At 44.1% G+C, this 15,952-nt stretch overlaps 1 protein-coding gene across 1 annotated transcript; it reads left to right on the top strand.

Moving 5' to 3' along the window:
* The first annotated feature begins 1,811 nt into the window (after positions 1–1,811).
* On the top strand, positions 1,812–15,791 carry disp2 (dispatched homolog 2 (Drosophila)). The gene is made up of 10 exons (XM_052086172.1): positions 1,812–1,954; positions 4,651–4,795; positions 6,403–6,659; positions 6,741–6,770; positions 7,123–7,246; positions 8,451–8,566; positions 8,771–8,865; positions 9,852–9,949; positions 10,531–10,689; positions 10,796–15,791. Exons 1-10 carry the CDS (start codon positions 1,860–1,862, stop codon positions 14,054–14,056), a joined length of 4,380 nt encoding a protein of 1,459 aa, XP_051942132.1. The 5' UTR covers positions 1,812–1,859; the 3' UTR covers positions 14,057–15,791.
* Positions 15,792–15,952: the final 161 nt, after the last annotated feature.

Here is a 15,952-nt window from a genome sequence, read left to right as displayed (position 1 = left end):
GCACCAAAATGTAAATCGCCGGTGTTCCTATGGAGACTCTGCACCCTCTTGTGGAGATATAAGGCGCTGTCAAGGATTTTACTAATAAACATCATCCATACATCCATTTTCTAATCCATTTATCCTCTAACAAGGGTCATGGGCGTGCAGGAACCTAGCTGTCTTTAGGCAGTTGGCGGTTTACACACTGAGCTGATTGCCAGCCAATCACAGGGCGCACGCGGTCCATTAACCTGCCATGCATGTTTTTGGAATGCGGGAGGAAACCGAAGTCCCCGGAGAAAACCCATGCAGGCACAGGGAGAACAAGCAAACTCCACACAGGAAGGCCGGGGCCAGAATTGAACCCTGCACCTCTGCATTGTGAGGCCAGCATGCTTAACCAGTCCACCACTGTGCCACCCAACTTTGTCTATATTATTTAAAATTCTTATGTGAATGTATTTACAAAAGGCGTAGTCTTTCAATAAATTGCTACATATACAGATATGGTATGTATTGTTATAACTAGGAAAAATTACAAGTAGTCATTGAAATGACAGCTATACTTTCAAAATGATACCATTCATTTTGTGCACCAATTGCCATTCTAATCAGTCGACCAGCGGGTTCCCAAACCAATCTATGTCAAATAAGTTTGACATCTTTGCTGTTTGAAGACCTCTGTATTTGAGGGGGCTTATGAGTTATTGAGGGAATGAAGGGTATGCCAAGAGAACAGTTAACTGCAGTAGACAAGGAGCAATATCACGGAACAGCAGGGTTATGTAGGGAGTGCGCAAGGGGATCTCGCACGGGGCTCCATATAAGCACGGCTCGCCACAACTTGTACTCTTCACGAGTCATACCCAGTACTACAAAAAATTAGGAAAGCGCCCAGGACCGAACCCAGGCCGAAACCAAACTCATCTGTCTCTCTGTACTCAGACCGTCCTCCTTTTCTGATGATCAGCTTCTCAAGAAGACTTTAAAATCTCTTAAGTATCAATATACAAGATCTCTTGGGATATAATCATAACCATTCTCCAGGTCAACAAAGCAAAACAAAAACCAAGTCTTTCTATACCTCTTGGTGTTTATCCAGCATCTGTTTGCTGAACACACTGGGGGACCGATCTCTCTCGCTACATCAGTTATGTCACCCATGAAAGCAAGTAAAGTTTGTCGACTCCGTTTTTACTGCACAATGTATTTTGACAGAAAGGCCGACCAACAAATTACCCATCCCCCACCACTATTTAGAAATTACAGGCATTTCTTTCCATCAAATCCCTTCTTACCGTAATTTGAACAATAGTATTTATATTTGGAGGCGATAATCTACATTATGGATGTTCACAGTGATAACATCACTGTAGTCCACAATGAAAATGCATTTAATTGCAATCATATAGTTTATATGACTCACCATGAAAACGGTGAATTACTATTTCTATAAAGACACAATTATTGACGCTAGTGTTGTGCAAGTGTACCTAATGTTAAGACCACATCGAAGCGATCGCTTTACTCCAATGACGTCATCGTCAATTAATTAGGTTAATAAAACATCACCGATTGTGGAACCGTTTCAAGCAGCGGGTCGCTTCCGTAAGACGGAGAGCCACTTATATCCGTCAGTGGCGGTGCGACTCGGGCGGGTTGGACAGCACCAGGCGGCGTCCTCAGAGCATCACAACGGATCCGCCAATCGGAGCTCAGCTCCGGGCAGATTAACCCGCAGAGCTCCGGCGGTGCTCCGTAGTCGCCTCAGAAACAAGGCTCGCGTCCAGAGCAGACGGGGAGTGTTCGTTATTAGCTCGAACCTTTCTCACATTGATCCACTTTGGTTGTCCTCGGCAAATGTAAGCGAGCGGGAGATGGATGCTGGCTCGACCACAGGCGACAGCACGGATGCGATAGTGATGGATGATTCTTCTACAGAAGAAAGGGACACCCAAGAGGCTTATCACAGGTGGGGTCACTGTGTTATTATCACGTTTAAAGAAACCACATTGCTGGGAACAATTAAGCGCACGCACCGACAGCTTCTATTGTTTTACCGGGCTGGACACTTAATTAGGTACGCCGACACCTAATCAGATCCAAGAGATCGCAAATACTGCCTTTACGAAAACAATACTGTTCAACTGATTAGTGCATGTCAGAAAGGCATTTATTGAACCGTGGTTATTTATGGTTTTATTTAATTATGCACTTGTGTACAATTTTACAATATTCCAACCCTTTCCACTGAATTACGAGGAAAACCTCTCAATGTACAGTAAATAATAATAATAATAATGTAATAATGTAAATGCAGCCTAGTCAGTCCAATTGGACCCAATACAGCTCACCCTTCAAAGCTGGGGCACCCGGGTGAAAAAAAACCCACACACAAGCAAACTTGATGCAGGCAGGCCTGACCCTGAGATTCAAAACATGAACTCTTTTGGGTATGCATATGACAGTAAAACAATACTCACTTCTCAGTACAATTATTTCAAACTAAGCAACAATGTAAGTGATGCAAGATGGCACAAGTGTAGCTTTTTTTTTTTTTTACATTACAAAAATCTCACAACACATCATTCATCTATTTTCAACATTGCTCATCCTGAAAAGGGTCGCGAGAGGGTGCTGGAGCCTATCCCAGCTGACTTTGGGCAAAAGGCGAACTACACCCTGAAGTGGTCGCCAGTCAGTCGCAGGGCATCTCACAACACATCCCTGAGCAAAATATCAGAAAACGTCTGTACACTGAAGTGATTGTATTTCTATTTTCAAATTTTCAAACTTTGTGTGATATGACAACAGCATATTAATTGTCGCTTCTGCCATCTTGAGTAAGAGCATTCGGTTGTTCTGGCTGTCACTATACATCGCTAGGATCAATAGAACCAAAGATACAATTACAGGGATGGGCAATTATTTTTTGCATAGGGCCACATGAGAACCAGAAAATATTATGGAGGGCCGGATCAAACGGGTGAACTACATTCGAACTAATATTAATTGGATTTCTTTATTTAAAAAGCAGTATTTTGCATTTTTTGGCACGTTTTTCAGACTTTAAGAGTACATTATTCCGTCGTATCGAACGGGATTTGCTTGACTTGGCGCTACTGCGGGCTTCCGTATCGTCTCCCCCTTCTTCCCTACGCTCTGCAACTTCAAGTAACTGTGCCACCTGGTGTTGAAATGCCTGTCATTACAAGTCCAAATGAAATGAATGCAGTCGTCGACATCGAACCGCAATTGCGTACCAACCTTCGGCGGGCCGGATTAAAAAGACCAATGGGCCGGATTTTGCCCGGGGGCCGTAGTTTGCCCACCTCTGAATTAGTAGGTTACGTGAAATTGCATACTTATCGGCATACTTAATGATCTCTTACCATGGTTGTGAATCACTGTGCCCTGTGATGGTCTGGCGACCCGTGTACAGAGTATCCCGCCTAAAGTGTGGGAAGTGGAATAAAAATATGAACGTATAGAATAATGGGAGAAATGTAAATAGAATTGAATGTTCCATCTAGTTAGCTTGCCCCGCTACCGGCTCCAGAAGTGTGCATAACTGCAGGGCAGCAGCAGTAAATATAAAACTATTCCTTCATAATTAAAAAGGCACACAAATTGACAACATCTGGGAATGGTTTACCTAATAAAACAGAACCTTTTGTTTTGTGTATTTTTGCATGCTGTGATGTGAAATTGGGTTGGCACAGCGTCAGGGTGCAATAAGAATTTACATTCAGAGCACGGTGTGACGCTGGCTGAAACCTCCATGGATTATTTTTGTACTCAATGGCTGAAATATTGATGACTTACTCAAATTGTTAGCGTCGTACACGTCTGTGCTCATTACTGCCGCCTCTTGACATGAAAAGACAAAATAAGACCTCTGCTAGAGAGCATCTAATAAGGATTTAGTAATCCACTCAAAAGGAGCAGACATTAAACGCGGTTAAAATTTTGAGGAGTCTCTGTTACTGGTTAATGTGCGACAAACAACTCAGACCAGCGCTTAGGTGCTCTTCTCCATTCTGTGCCTTATTAGAGACGCACATTACAGACCGTGAGGTCACTTGTCTGTGTTGATTTACCGTGTTGCCATAGTGACGCCACGATAGGAAGTGCGGTCGCTTCGAGTCCACTGTGGAAAAACAAGCAAGTGCCACACAGGCGGCACACTACGCCAAGCTCTCTTTTGCTGACTCAATTTGGACTAGGGAGCTTGCTCTTATCATTTTCATTCATTTGTCTCGTATTACATTATCCTGAAGCCGGTATGCAGTCTTACATCACGGTGTGTCTTTTTTGGTTTCATGTGAAAATAAGAAAACGAGTCCTGCTGCTGCCTGGTGGCGTTGTGTTCGCCGATTAATTTACAAGACTGGCTGCTGGCAAAACAACCCATGCCAGCCAGTTGCCGTGCATAAAAGCTCAAGGTCCATGGATACCCAAGGATGTGGTGCATCAGCAGATCATTAGACGTGACACCGCATGAGTCACATCTGCTTACTCTCTTACTTTCCCATTTCCTGCTTTCTTCATTAATTACCTGCTTCCAGTTGTCACTGCGTGACACCCGGAGCTCCGTTCTTTGCCTCATTAGCTCTGCTCACAACTACTACTAATTTTGTGATCGCTCCCGTGACTCGTCCTCCACAGCGGGATCCCGGTGCTGTCGCTGTGCCCTCCCGACAGCGTGTATCCGGAACAGACCGATCTGAATGCCATCCAAGCCGATCGGGAGCTTTGTGACAGCTACAGCAGCCTCGATGGACCCTCTTCATCCTGCCAGCTTTATCACCAAGTATGTATGAAATATGCTAGCGTTGTGTTTTATGATATACGACGACGGCCACGCATTAGGCATGAGGTCAGTGAGCCATCTGGTAAAATCCTCCAGCTGACAATAAAATGGGCTTATATGGGAAATTTCAAGTCAGGCTTACTCGTGTACGAGTTGTGGGCTTGGCCAGGCAAATTTGCAATTCTCTTATCTACTAACGGTGTCACCATCAAGTGAAATTACTTTTTATGGAAGAAAATAAGCTTGACTGGAGTGAGACATTTCAATTCAATCCAATTTATGGAGTGAGAGATTTGGCATGACCAATTTTCAACTTTTAAATCTATGTAATAAAAGAACCACCATGTTTTGAAATTCCATCAACTAAAATAGGGATGGGCAACTTAAATGTTGAAGGGGGCCCCGATTTTTCATCAGTGCTACTTTGGTGGGGCCACAAAGGATCACACGCTTCTCAAACAGATGTGTGACAAAAATGCCATTTTAACTATGGATAAAAAATGTGCTTATGTGCACAAAATACAGGCTCTTTCATAACTTAATTTTTATAATACATTTCTCAATGCATATATAAAAGATCTGCGATCCTAATCCAACAACAAAGGGTTTGAGGCAAACAAAGGGCTCTCTTGCTTACAAATGACAATTCAAGGACACCACAAAACTGCTGAACTGCAAAGCAACAATTTTTGTGCATTTTTCCCCAAAAATCAACTCACTCAGGGTTTTTTTTTTCCAGTCCGCCAAAAAAATATTAGGCCTACTTGCAGTACAGCAACCGGTATAAGTGCAACCAAGTCACGTATACCATCTCGTACTGAATGGTATTACAACTTATTCCTACAGTCGACTCCTTGCATACTCATGTATTGGTACCCATAGATTTGTATTTTTTTCCAGTATTTAATTTTATGTTGGGGCATTTTCTATTTTGCGAGATAGTTTTTCCATATTCACCATAATGAGTATTTACCAGTTGTTTTTTTCCCCAGAATTTCTTTCGGGGGGGGGGGGGGGGGCTTCTGTGGTGGGGGTGGCTAATTAATCAAGTCAATCCCATGAAAGGATAGGTTTAGTTTGTCAAATCTTAAAATAGCACCACCATCTGGTGCAATTCTAATCTCAAAATGATTTATTATGGAGGACAGTGGAGTGGAATTGTGGGAAATTTCAAGGCAGTCTGAACTATGGAGTGACAGCTTTGGCCTGTCAGGTTTGTCATCTTCAAATCTAATCACAGCGCTTCAGCCTTGTGAAGTTTATTGCCCAAAATATTTCTTGTCAAGAACAGTTTGATTGAGAGTTTTCAAGTCTAACATACAGTACAGAGTGATGAGCTTGTTCTGACAAATTCTGTGAACTGAGGTGGACTCGTATTTCAAGTCAGACCACTTCATGGAGTGAGAGGGCTAGCCTGTAATATTTTTAACGTTTACGTCGATTAACAGGGTCATAATATTGAAACCGTCTACGGTCCAGAATCATTTTTGAAAGCTGGACTTGTGTGGGTATTTTGGAAACGCAGGTTTTACCAGATAGACATCTCTCCGTGGTCCCTTTTGCATTGCCTGGAAGCATTTTTTTCCCTCTCTCTCGCCTGCATGTAGGTTCCTCAGGGTCAAGTTGAGCTCAGTAAATGCCCCCACTGCAGCCCATACGATGCACTCGAGGCAAGCGCGTGTTGCGAGTCAAACAGCACCAGCGGCGCTCACACAGGAGCAAGTGGGGCGGTGCGAGTGGGCCACAGCTGTAGTTCAACCCATCAACGTTCTCACCAGAACGTTGCGATGGACTGCCATTGGCTGCATGGATCCAGTGAAGGTGGCGCACAGAGACCGACGCAGCAGCACGTGGTAACACTTGGGTGTGTTTACCGACTTTATTTCTATTTGTATAACGTCTGAAACGTGCTATCTAAATAAAAGTGTCTTGCTGTTTTGAACAGGGACGGAGGACTTGACTGCTTTGTGAGAAAGTAAGAAAAGACTGCTTTTTTTTTTGAGAGAGAGATCTATTGCATGTCCCACTTGCAAGGCCCAAATCAACTGCAACAGTCACACTTATAATTTGTGAAGTAACCATCTCCACGATATTTCCTCAAGAAGTCACCATGCCACTGATGAACTTTTACCCATCTACAGCTGGGTAAATAAAGACCCCTAGCCAATATTTGCAGAAATCCAATGTCTTTGTAAATTTTACTAGTCTTGAATTGTATTTTCCCATTGTGCCTATTTGCATACATTTTCTTTTTTTAAAAAGGAACACTTACTCCGACATCGACAGCTTCATCATTTGCGGTCTTCATTCCTACCTCCGCTTGACAGTTATTCCCAGATGCTGGTGAACTACCCGTTCGAGGTTCTCCTGGGATGTGCGTTGCTGCTACTCGGATGCTCTCTGGCCGGCCTCCTCATTGGACCGCTGCCAGACTTCTCCGAGCCTCTGCTGGTGAGTGATTGAGAAGTTTGCCCTCGTCAGAATATTTTGTCTGACGTACAAAAAAAACAAGCAGTTGCATGTTCAAATGAGACCAGTAGGTCACGGTTGAGGTCATCGCGGTACAAATTCAAGTACAGGGAAAAAGTCAGCTTATTGAGGTCTGATGCGTTCAATGTAGAATCGCATTTTTTCCCCACCAGAAATAACAGAATTGGCTGTATTAACCCTTTCATGCACCAACAATGATAACATGATAGGCTGTCGACTGTAGTAACCGCTGTCCCTGAAAGGGTTAATCTCTTACAGAGTTAAACTGTCACCATCATCCAACTCTTTGTCAATGGTTTGCTTCAAAGTTCATCATTCTTCACTGTGACACAAGTGTAAAAAGAAGATAAATGCTGCTTCAAAAATAGCATGTTAAAACAACAAATTGCGTACTCACCCTTGATGTTCTTAGTCACTGAATACAGCTGTTGCCATCCCAGTCCCATCTGTGGTGGCATAAAAAAAAAATCTAATGGAAAACACAAAACACTTTTGAATCTTAAGTTTAGAGATTTGCTCTAGTCCGCCCGATAGCGGCTTGAAAACTAGGACTATTTTTCTTGGAAACTTTGGTCAAACTTGAAATTGGAGGACATTTGGGTTGTTCAAATTTCCAGTTTCCACTGCAACCAGAGCATTTTAGTTGTCCACACAAATCAGTGCAGTCCTTTTCAAACACAATTCTCACAAGAACGGATTTCACTGGGAAACTCATTCACAGCCAGGAAACAATTTGCTGTTTACGCCAAAGCATACAGCCTGTAAAATTGAACTCGCCTTGGGAACCATCTCTTTGAAATTGAAATACGACCTATTCCGGACCACCTCGGGTCGATGGTTAACTTTTTCCAGAATGACTTTGGTCACATCTTGATCATTCTTCGCAATGCGACACTAAATCAGATGTAGTGACACGCTCTGTGATCTTGATGAATTTTAATTAAAGAAAGAAGCGAGGCATTCTCACTGGAGATAAATTGATAGGGGAAAATCAAATGTCCTGTTCGTGGTGTCACTTGAGGACAATCCACGTGTAGCTGAAGTGTAACCGAAAACAGCTGCGTGACTGCTGCGGAGAAGTCGATCTCGGGCATCCACAGAGTCGCCTTGTTTTGATTTGTCGGGTTTTTTTTTTATTGTTGTTTTGTGTGTGTTGTTTCTTCAGGGCTTTGAGCCACGAGGAACAAACATCGCAGTTCGCCAATCCAGCTTGTCCAAGCTGCAGGAGAACACTGGCCCGGGGAAACCATTGTCTCTTTTGCCACAGCAGCTCAGCAAAAGGTCAGTGGAGAGTTTGGGCGGAAGGCACGCTTCTCGAGACAACATGCGCTATTCCGCACGGACAGATATTACAGATGACATGAGAACAATTCCCTCTCAGTGCTGTGAAAGTTACAAGTCTTGATAGTTTCATGATGTTCTTGGCAGTCATCATTTTGAGATGGTAAAGCAGTAAACAATAGGACAGTCTTGTGTGACTTGCAGCCGTGGAGATGTCGTCCACAACACTACTGGATTTCGATTCAAGAGGATGCTAGCCAGAGACTCGAGTTCAGAGTCATTCCTCTGCGACGCACCTGGTGAGTTAGTCTTGACCAGAAGTCTGCCTCATTTTTATTTTTGCACATGTAACAATACTGTATGTTTGTTATTGTGGGGTTTTCGCATTACACGAAGAGATTTTTTTTGGGGGGGCGTCGGGGGGTAGTTTGCATTTGAGAGGCAAAATGGGTAGTGAGGCTACTGTCAAGTGCTGTTATCTTTGTAAAGGCAGAATTAACCATCTAGCGGTTTGATCGATTCAGATCTCCATTTCTGACATATGGTTCAATATTTTTCAAATGAACCCTTTCGGGGGCAGCGGTTACTACAGTTATCGTGTTATCAGGTTACAGGGTGCATGAAAGGGTCCATAAACACGTTGCGAGATTAATTAATTTACTTATAAAAATAGATATTCGTATAAAAATACACTTGTCTGATTAGACCGTGTTCTCTTCTAAGCCCCGCTTGAATTAATTTCACATTAAGACGTGTTGCCCGTGATGTGGAGAAGCACATTATGAGGCTTGCTGATAACACAATTTCCTTCATTGCATACAACAGAGTTAAAGGAGCTTGGAAGGGCCGCAATTTTATGGTTATTAGTTAAACTAGCTATCTTTGCTCCGCTCAGCTAAACAGTACTTGTATAGTTGAACTATCATTAGCAGTAGCCACAGTTTTGCTATCTCCTGTCAAATGTCCGGCAACAAATTAAGTGGTGACATGACACGCTGTTGGTTGGAGGTCCACTGAAGAAATATATCTTAATAATTATTCATGTTAATTATATTATGGATTCACCGTACACTCACGTGGCACAAACTGGGAGTTCGAAGAGGCGACGCAGGTTTGCGTCTTACCGTACATTTTTGGTTTTGATACTGAACCCTCACAGGCTTAGCGCGGCGCGTTTTGTTTTATTGAATGCCCAAAATCACCGAATTATTTTAAATGCCAGAAGAAAAGGATGACTCCTCAGTTGTCATGTTATATGTTGAGTCAATCTGTCTCCTCCTCACAGGCGAGCATTTGGCGCAACTCGTGTTCCGCTCAGAAAGCTCAGCCAGTCTCTGGAGCCTGAAGGCCATCCATGCCATGTGTGAGATGGAGCAATCCCGGGTATGATCTGATTTATAACTCGTGCATCCATTTCAGCATTATTCTTCAGCCAGCTGCTTGCTTCCTAGGCTCCTCAAATCACTCCGGTCAACAAATAATTTGTTTCATCGGAGATGCAAGTATACTTTTTTTTTTGGCACCGCTTAAGAATCTGCCGTTGTTTTTTTTAGTTTTAGCACGTCAGGTTTTCATATTACAGTAATCACTATGGCTGCTACTTCAGAAAATAATAATAAGAATAACAATAATAACTTTAAAAAGATGTAATGGTGAGCACTTCAGTAATATTTATGAATTAGGTGTTACCTTCAGCAAAAGGTGGAATTGTTTTTTTCTGAAAAGAAAAATCAAACATCTATCTTGCACAAGCTTTTGGTTCATGGAGAAAAAAAATCTCAAAAGGCCAATGTGTTAGAACAAAAAAGTGAAGCCATCTCTGATTCAAATTTGTTGTTGACCAGCATCATCATCCCCATTTTGACAAGCCGTTTTGAAATCCCTGGGAACGTTGGCTCCCATGAAACTTAACTGGATAATTAGTCACAGAACGCTTTCAAAAACGTCTCCCTTGTTTGTCTCAGATACGCTCCAAGGCTCCGTTCCAGGATGTGTGCCAGCAACATATGAGAGGCGAGGCTGAGATGGCATCAAGAAGCGGCTGCTGTCCCAGCTGGTCCCTGGGAAATTACTTAGCCGCCCTCACGAACGCCTCCTTCTGCCTTGACCTCACCGCACAACAGGTAGAAAACACAGAGCTGCCGACACATCGGGGATCCAATTGGCCCAGCGATTCCTTTTTGACACGTTTGAAAGCCATTTTATGTCGAATGAATTGTTTTCCCTTAGGTCTCGGAGGCGCTTCACCTCCTCCGCAAGTGTGCGCCGTACTACCATGATGGACATCTAGCGGAGGTCTGTTTTCAGAGACCCAAACGTGGCAGCTGCTCTTCTGTCCCGTCACGCTGCAAACAGTCCCGCATAGTGTTCCAAATCTTGCACTTCCTGGTTGATAAAGATTTCCTTGGACCGCAGACGGCCCAGTATCAGATTCCCACCCTCAAATACAGTCTTCTCTTTCTACCGGTGGAAAAGGGGGAACGCATGTTGGAGATCTACATGAGGAGTCTAAAGGGAAGAGATCTGACGTATAAGAACACGACGATCACCGGCATGGACCTCGGAATCAAGCAAACACTGTTCAAGTATTATCTCGCAAGAGACTCGGTGTTCCCCATTCTCGCAATCATTTCCCTTCTGATCACAATGGCTCTCTATCTTCACTCTCTCTTCATGGTGGCATTATCTGCGGTAGCAATCAGCGGGTCCCTCCTCACTTCCTATTTCCTCTATAAAGTAGCATTTCGCCTGACTTTCTTCCCACTCGTTAACCTCTCGGCGGCGCTTATTCTCCTGGGAAGCTGCTCCAATCATGTTTTTATCTTTGCAGACTTCTGGAATATGCAGCTGTCCCAGAAGCCCTCGGCGGCCTTGGAGAAGAGAGTACACAGGGTTTTGCAGGAAATGGGCTATTTGATATTAGCTTCGGGGTTGACTTCCAGCGCAGCATTTTGCTCCGGTTATCTCAGCAGCATCACGGCTATCAGATGCTTTGCGGTTTATCTTGGAACCGCCTCGTTTATTAGTTCCCTCTTGGCACTCGTGTGGCTGCCGTGCTCTTTTATCTTGCGTGAACGTTACACGGAAGCATCCGCTCGACCGCCGGGGTGGAAGCGCTGTTGTGTCAAAAAGCCAGGAGGCTTCTGGGATGCGGGCTCACGCAAGCGGTTCCTTTTCACATGTGGGCAGAAGCTGAGAGCACTAAAACGAGGTCTCGCTGACACGTCCAATTTAGTGTTCCTCAAAATCCTGCCTTGCGGAGTGGTCAAATTCCGATACATCTGGGTGTGCTGGTTCGCTGTGCTGGCTGCGGGTGGCACTTACATGTCCTGCTTTGATCCAGGAATGAAGCTGCCGACACTCGACAGCACAATCACGCAGCTCTTCCGTTCCAGTCACCCATTTGAGCGATACGATGCGGAATATCGTCACATGTTTATGTTTGACCGACAGATGAACGGGGAAGATCGGCCCGTGACAGTGACGCTCGTTTGGGGCATCAAAGCCACCGATAACGGCAATCACTTCAACCCAAAAAGTAACGGCTCTTTGGTGCTCGATCCTGACTTTACAATGAGTCGATCTCACGCTCAGGTTTGGTTGAGGGACCTGTGCGGACATGTGCAAAACCAAAGTTTTTACTCTGCGCCTTCCCCTGGGGACAAAGAAGCCATGACAGATAATATCTGTTTTGTGGAGCAGCTCTTGCATTGGGTCTCTCTCAGAAGGTGCGCGGGGAGTGACGTCACGCTCCATATTTGCTGTAACAATGTCACGTTCCCTTTCCCTCCTCGTGTTTTTGAGAAGTGCCTGAGCATGATGTTGGCGGAGAGGCACGCCGAGGGCCATTTGACACATGGCGGCGGGGTGTACTTCCAGCCAGATGGTCGGATTGCCGCCCTCGTGGTGGCATTCAAAACCACATACCGCTACAGCTTCAACTTCAGCCAAACAAAAGTTTTCTACAGAGAAACCCTGGCGTGGTTTAACAAAGAACTATCGGGGGCGCCGGCAGGGTTGGAAAACGGCTGGTTCATCAGTCAGCTGTCTCTCTTTGACCTACAACAAGCACTGAGCTCGGAGATGTTGCTGGTAGCTGGCACTTCGGTGTCTCTTACGTTTGTTTTGCTGCTCTTAACCACCTGCAATGTTCCCTTAAGCCTGTTTGGCACGGTGGCAGTAGGTGGCAGCGTGTTCGTTACTGTCGGACTCCTGGTTCTCCTGGAGTGGCAACTGAGTGGCATCGAGGCTCTCCTCATCTCATCCGCAGCCGGGTTATCTGTTGACTTTGTGGCCAACTATTGTATGTCCTATTGTTTTGCACCGCACTCGGACAAAATCGGGAAAGTAGCGCATTCGACTAAAAGGATGGGCTGTCCTGTAGCAATAGTTTCTGGCGCATTTTTCTGTACCGGGATCATCATGCTGCCTTCGACAGTCTTGCTCTTCAGGAAATTGGGAATTTTCTTGTTTTTGGTGAAATGCGTAGCATGTGGATTTGCAACCTTCTTTTTCCAGTCACTGTGCTGCTTTTTTGGCCCTCAGAAAGGACGTGGGAGAAATCCAGTCCCGTGTTTGTCGGACCCGTCTGGGGGAATGTTGTCATATTGTTCAGGAGCAGAACCGGGCCACGTGTCTACTCACGGGGCCTTAGGAGGAGCAAGCGCAAAGCAAACTTGTGACAAAGACACGGGTTGTTACCTCTACCCAAACCAACAGAGCCTGAAACAGACGGGAACAGGAGGTGGGGTCAGGGGGCCAGAGCAATACGAGCTGCAGCCTTTGGCCTATCGACTGAGTGACAGCTTTGAGAACAGCACTTGCACAAGTAAGCTGTCCAATAGGCCGTCCGTGCTCTCTGATGAGATTGAGTATTGTGGCAGGGATGCATCCTTGGATGGGGAAAGTGGGGACGTGTGTCGTCGCCAAGCGCCTCCAGCTCTGCAGACTTCATCACCATACAAAGAGAACCCAACGCGATCCGTATGCCTGGCAAAAGATGACATGACCAGTGGCAAGAGGCTCTGCAAAACCTGCCAAAATCGTTCTAATACGCTGCAGCAGTGGACCAATCAAACATTTTCATCCTCCTCCAGCATGGATGAAACTGTAGTTAGCCACACACTGGAGACCACTGACCAGCCATGTCTGTGCGCAGAGGATCAAATCACAGAAGAAAGAATCCTTCAGCCCTCCTCGCAGTCTCTGAGCTCCTGCGAGTTTCTGGATGACTCCAACGAAACATGTTTGAGTGATATTGAACCGGGGTCTTCCAATGCCCAGCAAAGCGTCGCAGAAGCTCAGTTACAACCGGGACACCTGAATGGGAAGAGAGACACTCTGCGTCTTTCACTCAAAGAGACAGTTTATGAGATGGGCGGTAAAGGTCGGAGCAGTCAGACTGAGGAAATTGTTATTTTACCCAACAGTAAGCCAGACCTCCCGGATGTTTGGATAAAGAGAGATGGACAACGGGATGATGCGCTATAAGCAGAAGACATGCATGAATAGACTTAATTGGTGTCTTTATGCAAGTATAAGGAAACTAACTCATTCGGCCAACAAAAAACTAAAGCCAACCATCCACTCAAGCATGATCACGCATTGCAAAAGTTTGTGTCTGCGCATGTATCACCGGCCTTTTAGATTTATAAACAGTCCCCCCACAATATCAGCAGGAACAATCAGAAGGAACAGTAAGACATCATCGACGTAGTACTCCAAAGACACAGAGTGTCAACTCGAAGGCCGATTGAGGTAAAGCAACGTGCAATAACACACAATTGTAGTGACAACATTGGCCAATAGGGGGTGCTCTTGTCCAGCAAAAGCAACAAACGTATTCACATCCAGATTTTTGAAGATTACAGTACTGTATTTATATTTCAGGTTTAAATATCTGTGTAGTCTGCTAAAGTTCAGACAAACCAGTCTCAACTACAATCAAAATTTATTCAAATCGGCAAGCAAGTGTGATGGGGTAAATTAGAGGTGGGCAAAATACGGCCCGTGGGCCGGATCCGGCCCATTGGTCTTTTTAATCCGGCCCGCCAAAGGTTGGTACACAATTAAGGTTCGATGTGAATGATTGAATTCATTTCATGTGGACTTGTAATCAAACTAATGCATTTAGACTCTAAATGCATTCGTTTGAGTTGGCTGGACCACAATGTTTGTCTCTTGTGGCCTTTGAGGAAGCCATCAGTTCAATGTCAATTGTCAAGAGTTGCTGGCAAAGTGTCCTTGTGCTATTAAGTGAACGTTTAAGTTTGTGTGGGTTTCAGTATATCATAAGACTCCATGAAGTGTATTTGAATTATGATAATGAAAGAAGAGCCATTGCTGACTTTGTTGCAGCGTTGTTGAAAAAGAAAAAAAAAGAGGATGAGGGGGCAATTTTCTTTGGAACAGAAATGTTTGATCTTTGCCCAAACTCCAAGAGTATCATTTCGTGTTTCATTTCAAAACAGAAATGAACAAAACGTGCCAAACCTCATGAATTGTATATGCAAAAATAGCTGTTTATGTGCGCAAGGTACATGAAAGTGTTTGTATTGTGATGTCATAGTTGTGTCTGAGAATGTGACGACTATGACTTGTTTTGCCAACGGTCTTTATTTCAACTGCTGTAACAGGTATTCGCATTCAGTCAACTGCTACTTTGCGACACTGCTGTAACATTGTGTAGCAGTATCATATACGACCATATACAGTACTACAATAGTGAGTGTAAAAGTGTCTTGAGGTTCAGAAACTTGTCTCGGAAACCTAGATTGCATTGTCAACCGGGATGTCCCGATCATGTTTTTTTCACACGGGTCCGAGTCTTTCGTTTTAACTATCTGCCGAGACCAAGTCCGTCTACTTAATTTGGCAACGCATAAAGAAAAAAAGAACATGAATCAGATTTTCTAAAATTAATAGTGAAATATACATACAGATATGTATACATATCACTTTGTTGTATGTTTTTTTATAAAAATTTATATTATATGGTACTTTCCACCAAATCAGTGCCAATTGCTTTGTGTATCATTCCCCAAATCAACTCAAACTTGCTCTGTTAGCGTCACTAACTACCCCGCTTCTGATTAAAACATAAAAAGTCAGAAACATGACATTGTGCAATGTAAAACCAAACTTTGTTGTGTTGGCACGTTTGGATTATTTTGTAGCGTTTTGATCTTGAACGTTTAAATAATAATAAAATAAATGAATAAACGATCCTTTTCATCAGATACCAGCCGAGTTGAAAAATCACGTGATCGCCCTCGATTTGCAATCACGTGATTGGATCGAGACGTTCCTATTTGCGACAATTTAATGAGTCTTCGCAACAACTTAATCGGACATGTAGAACGTTTTCATTTATTTCATGCTTCTGAA

Source organism: Hippocampus zosterae, chromosome 14 (genome assembly GCF_025434085.1).
Source record: "Hippocampus zosterae strain Florida chromosome 14, ASM2543408v3, whole genome shotgun sequence".
In the NCBI taxonomy this organism is placed as follows: domain Eukaryota; kingdom Metazoa; phylum Chordata; class Actinopteri; order Syngnathiformes; family Syngnathidae; genus Hippocampus; species Hippocampus zosterae.
This window is presented reverse-complemented; position numbering and strand designations above follow the sequence as displayed.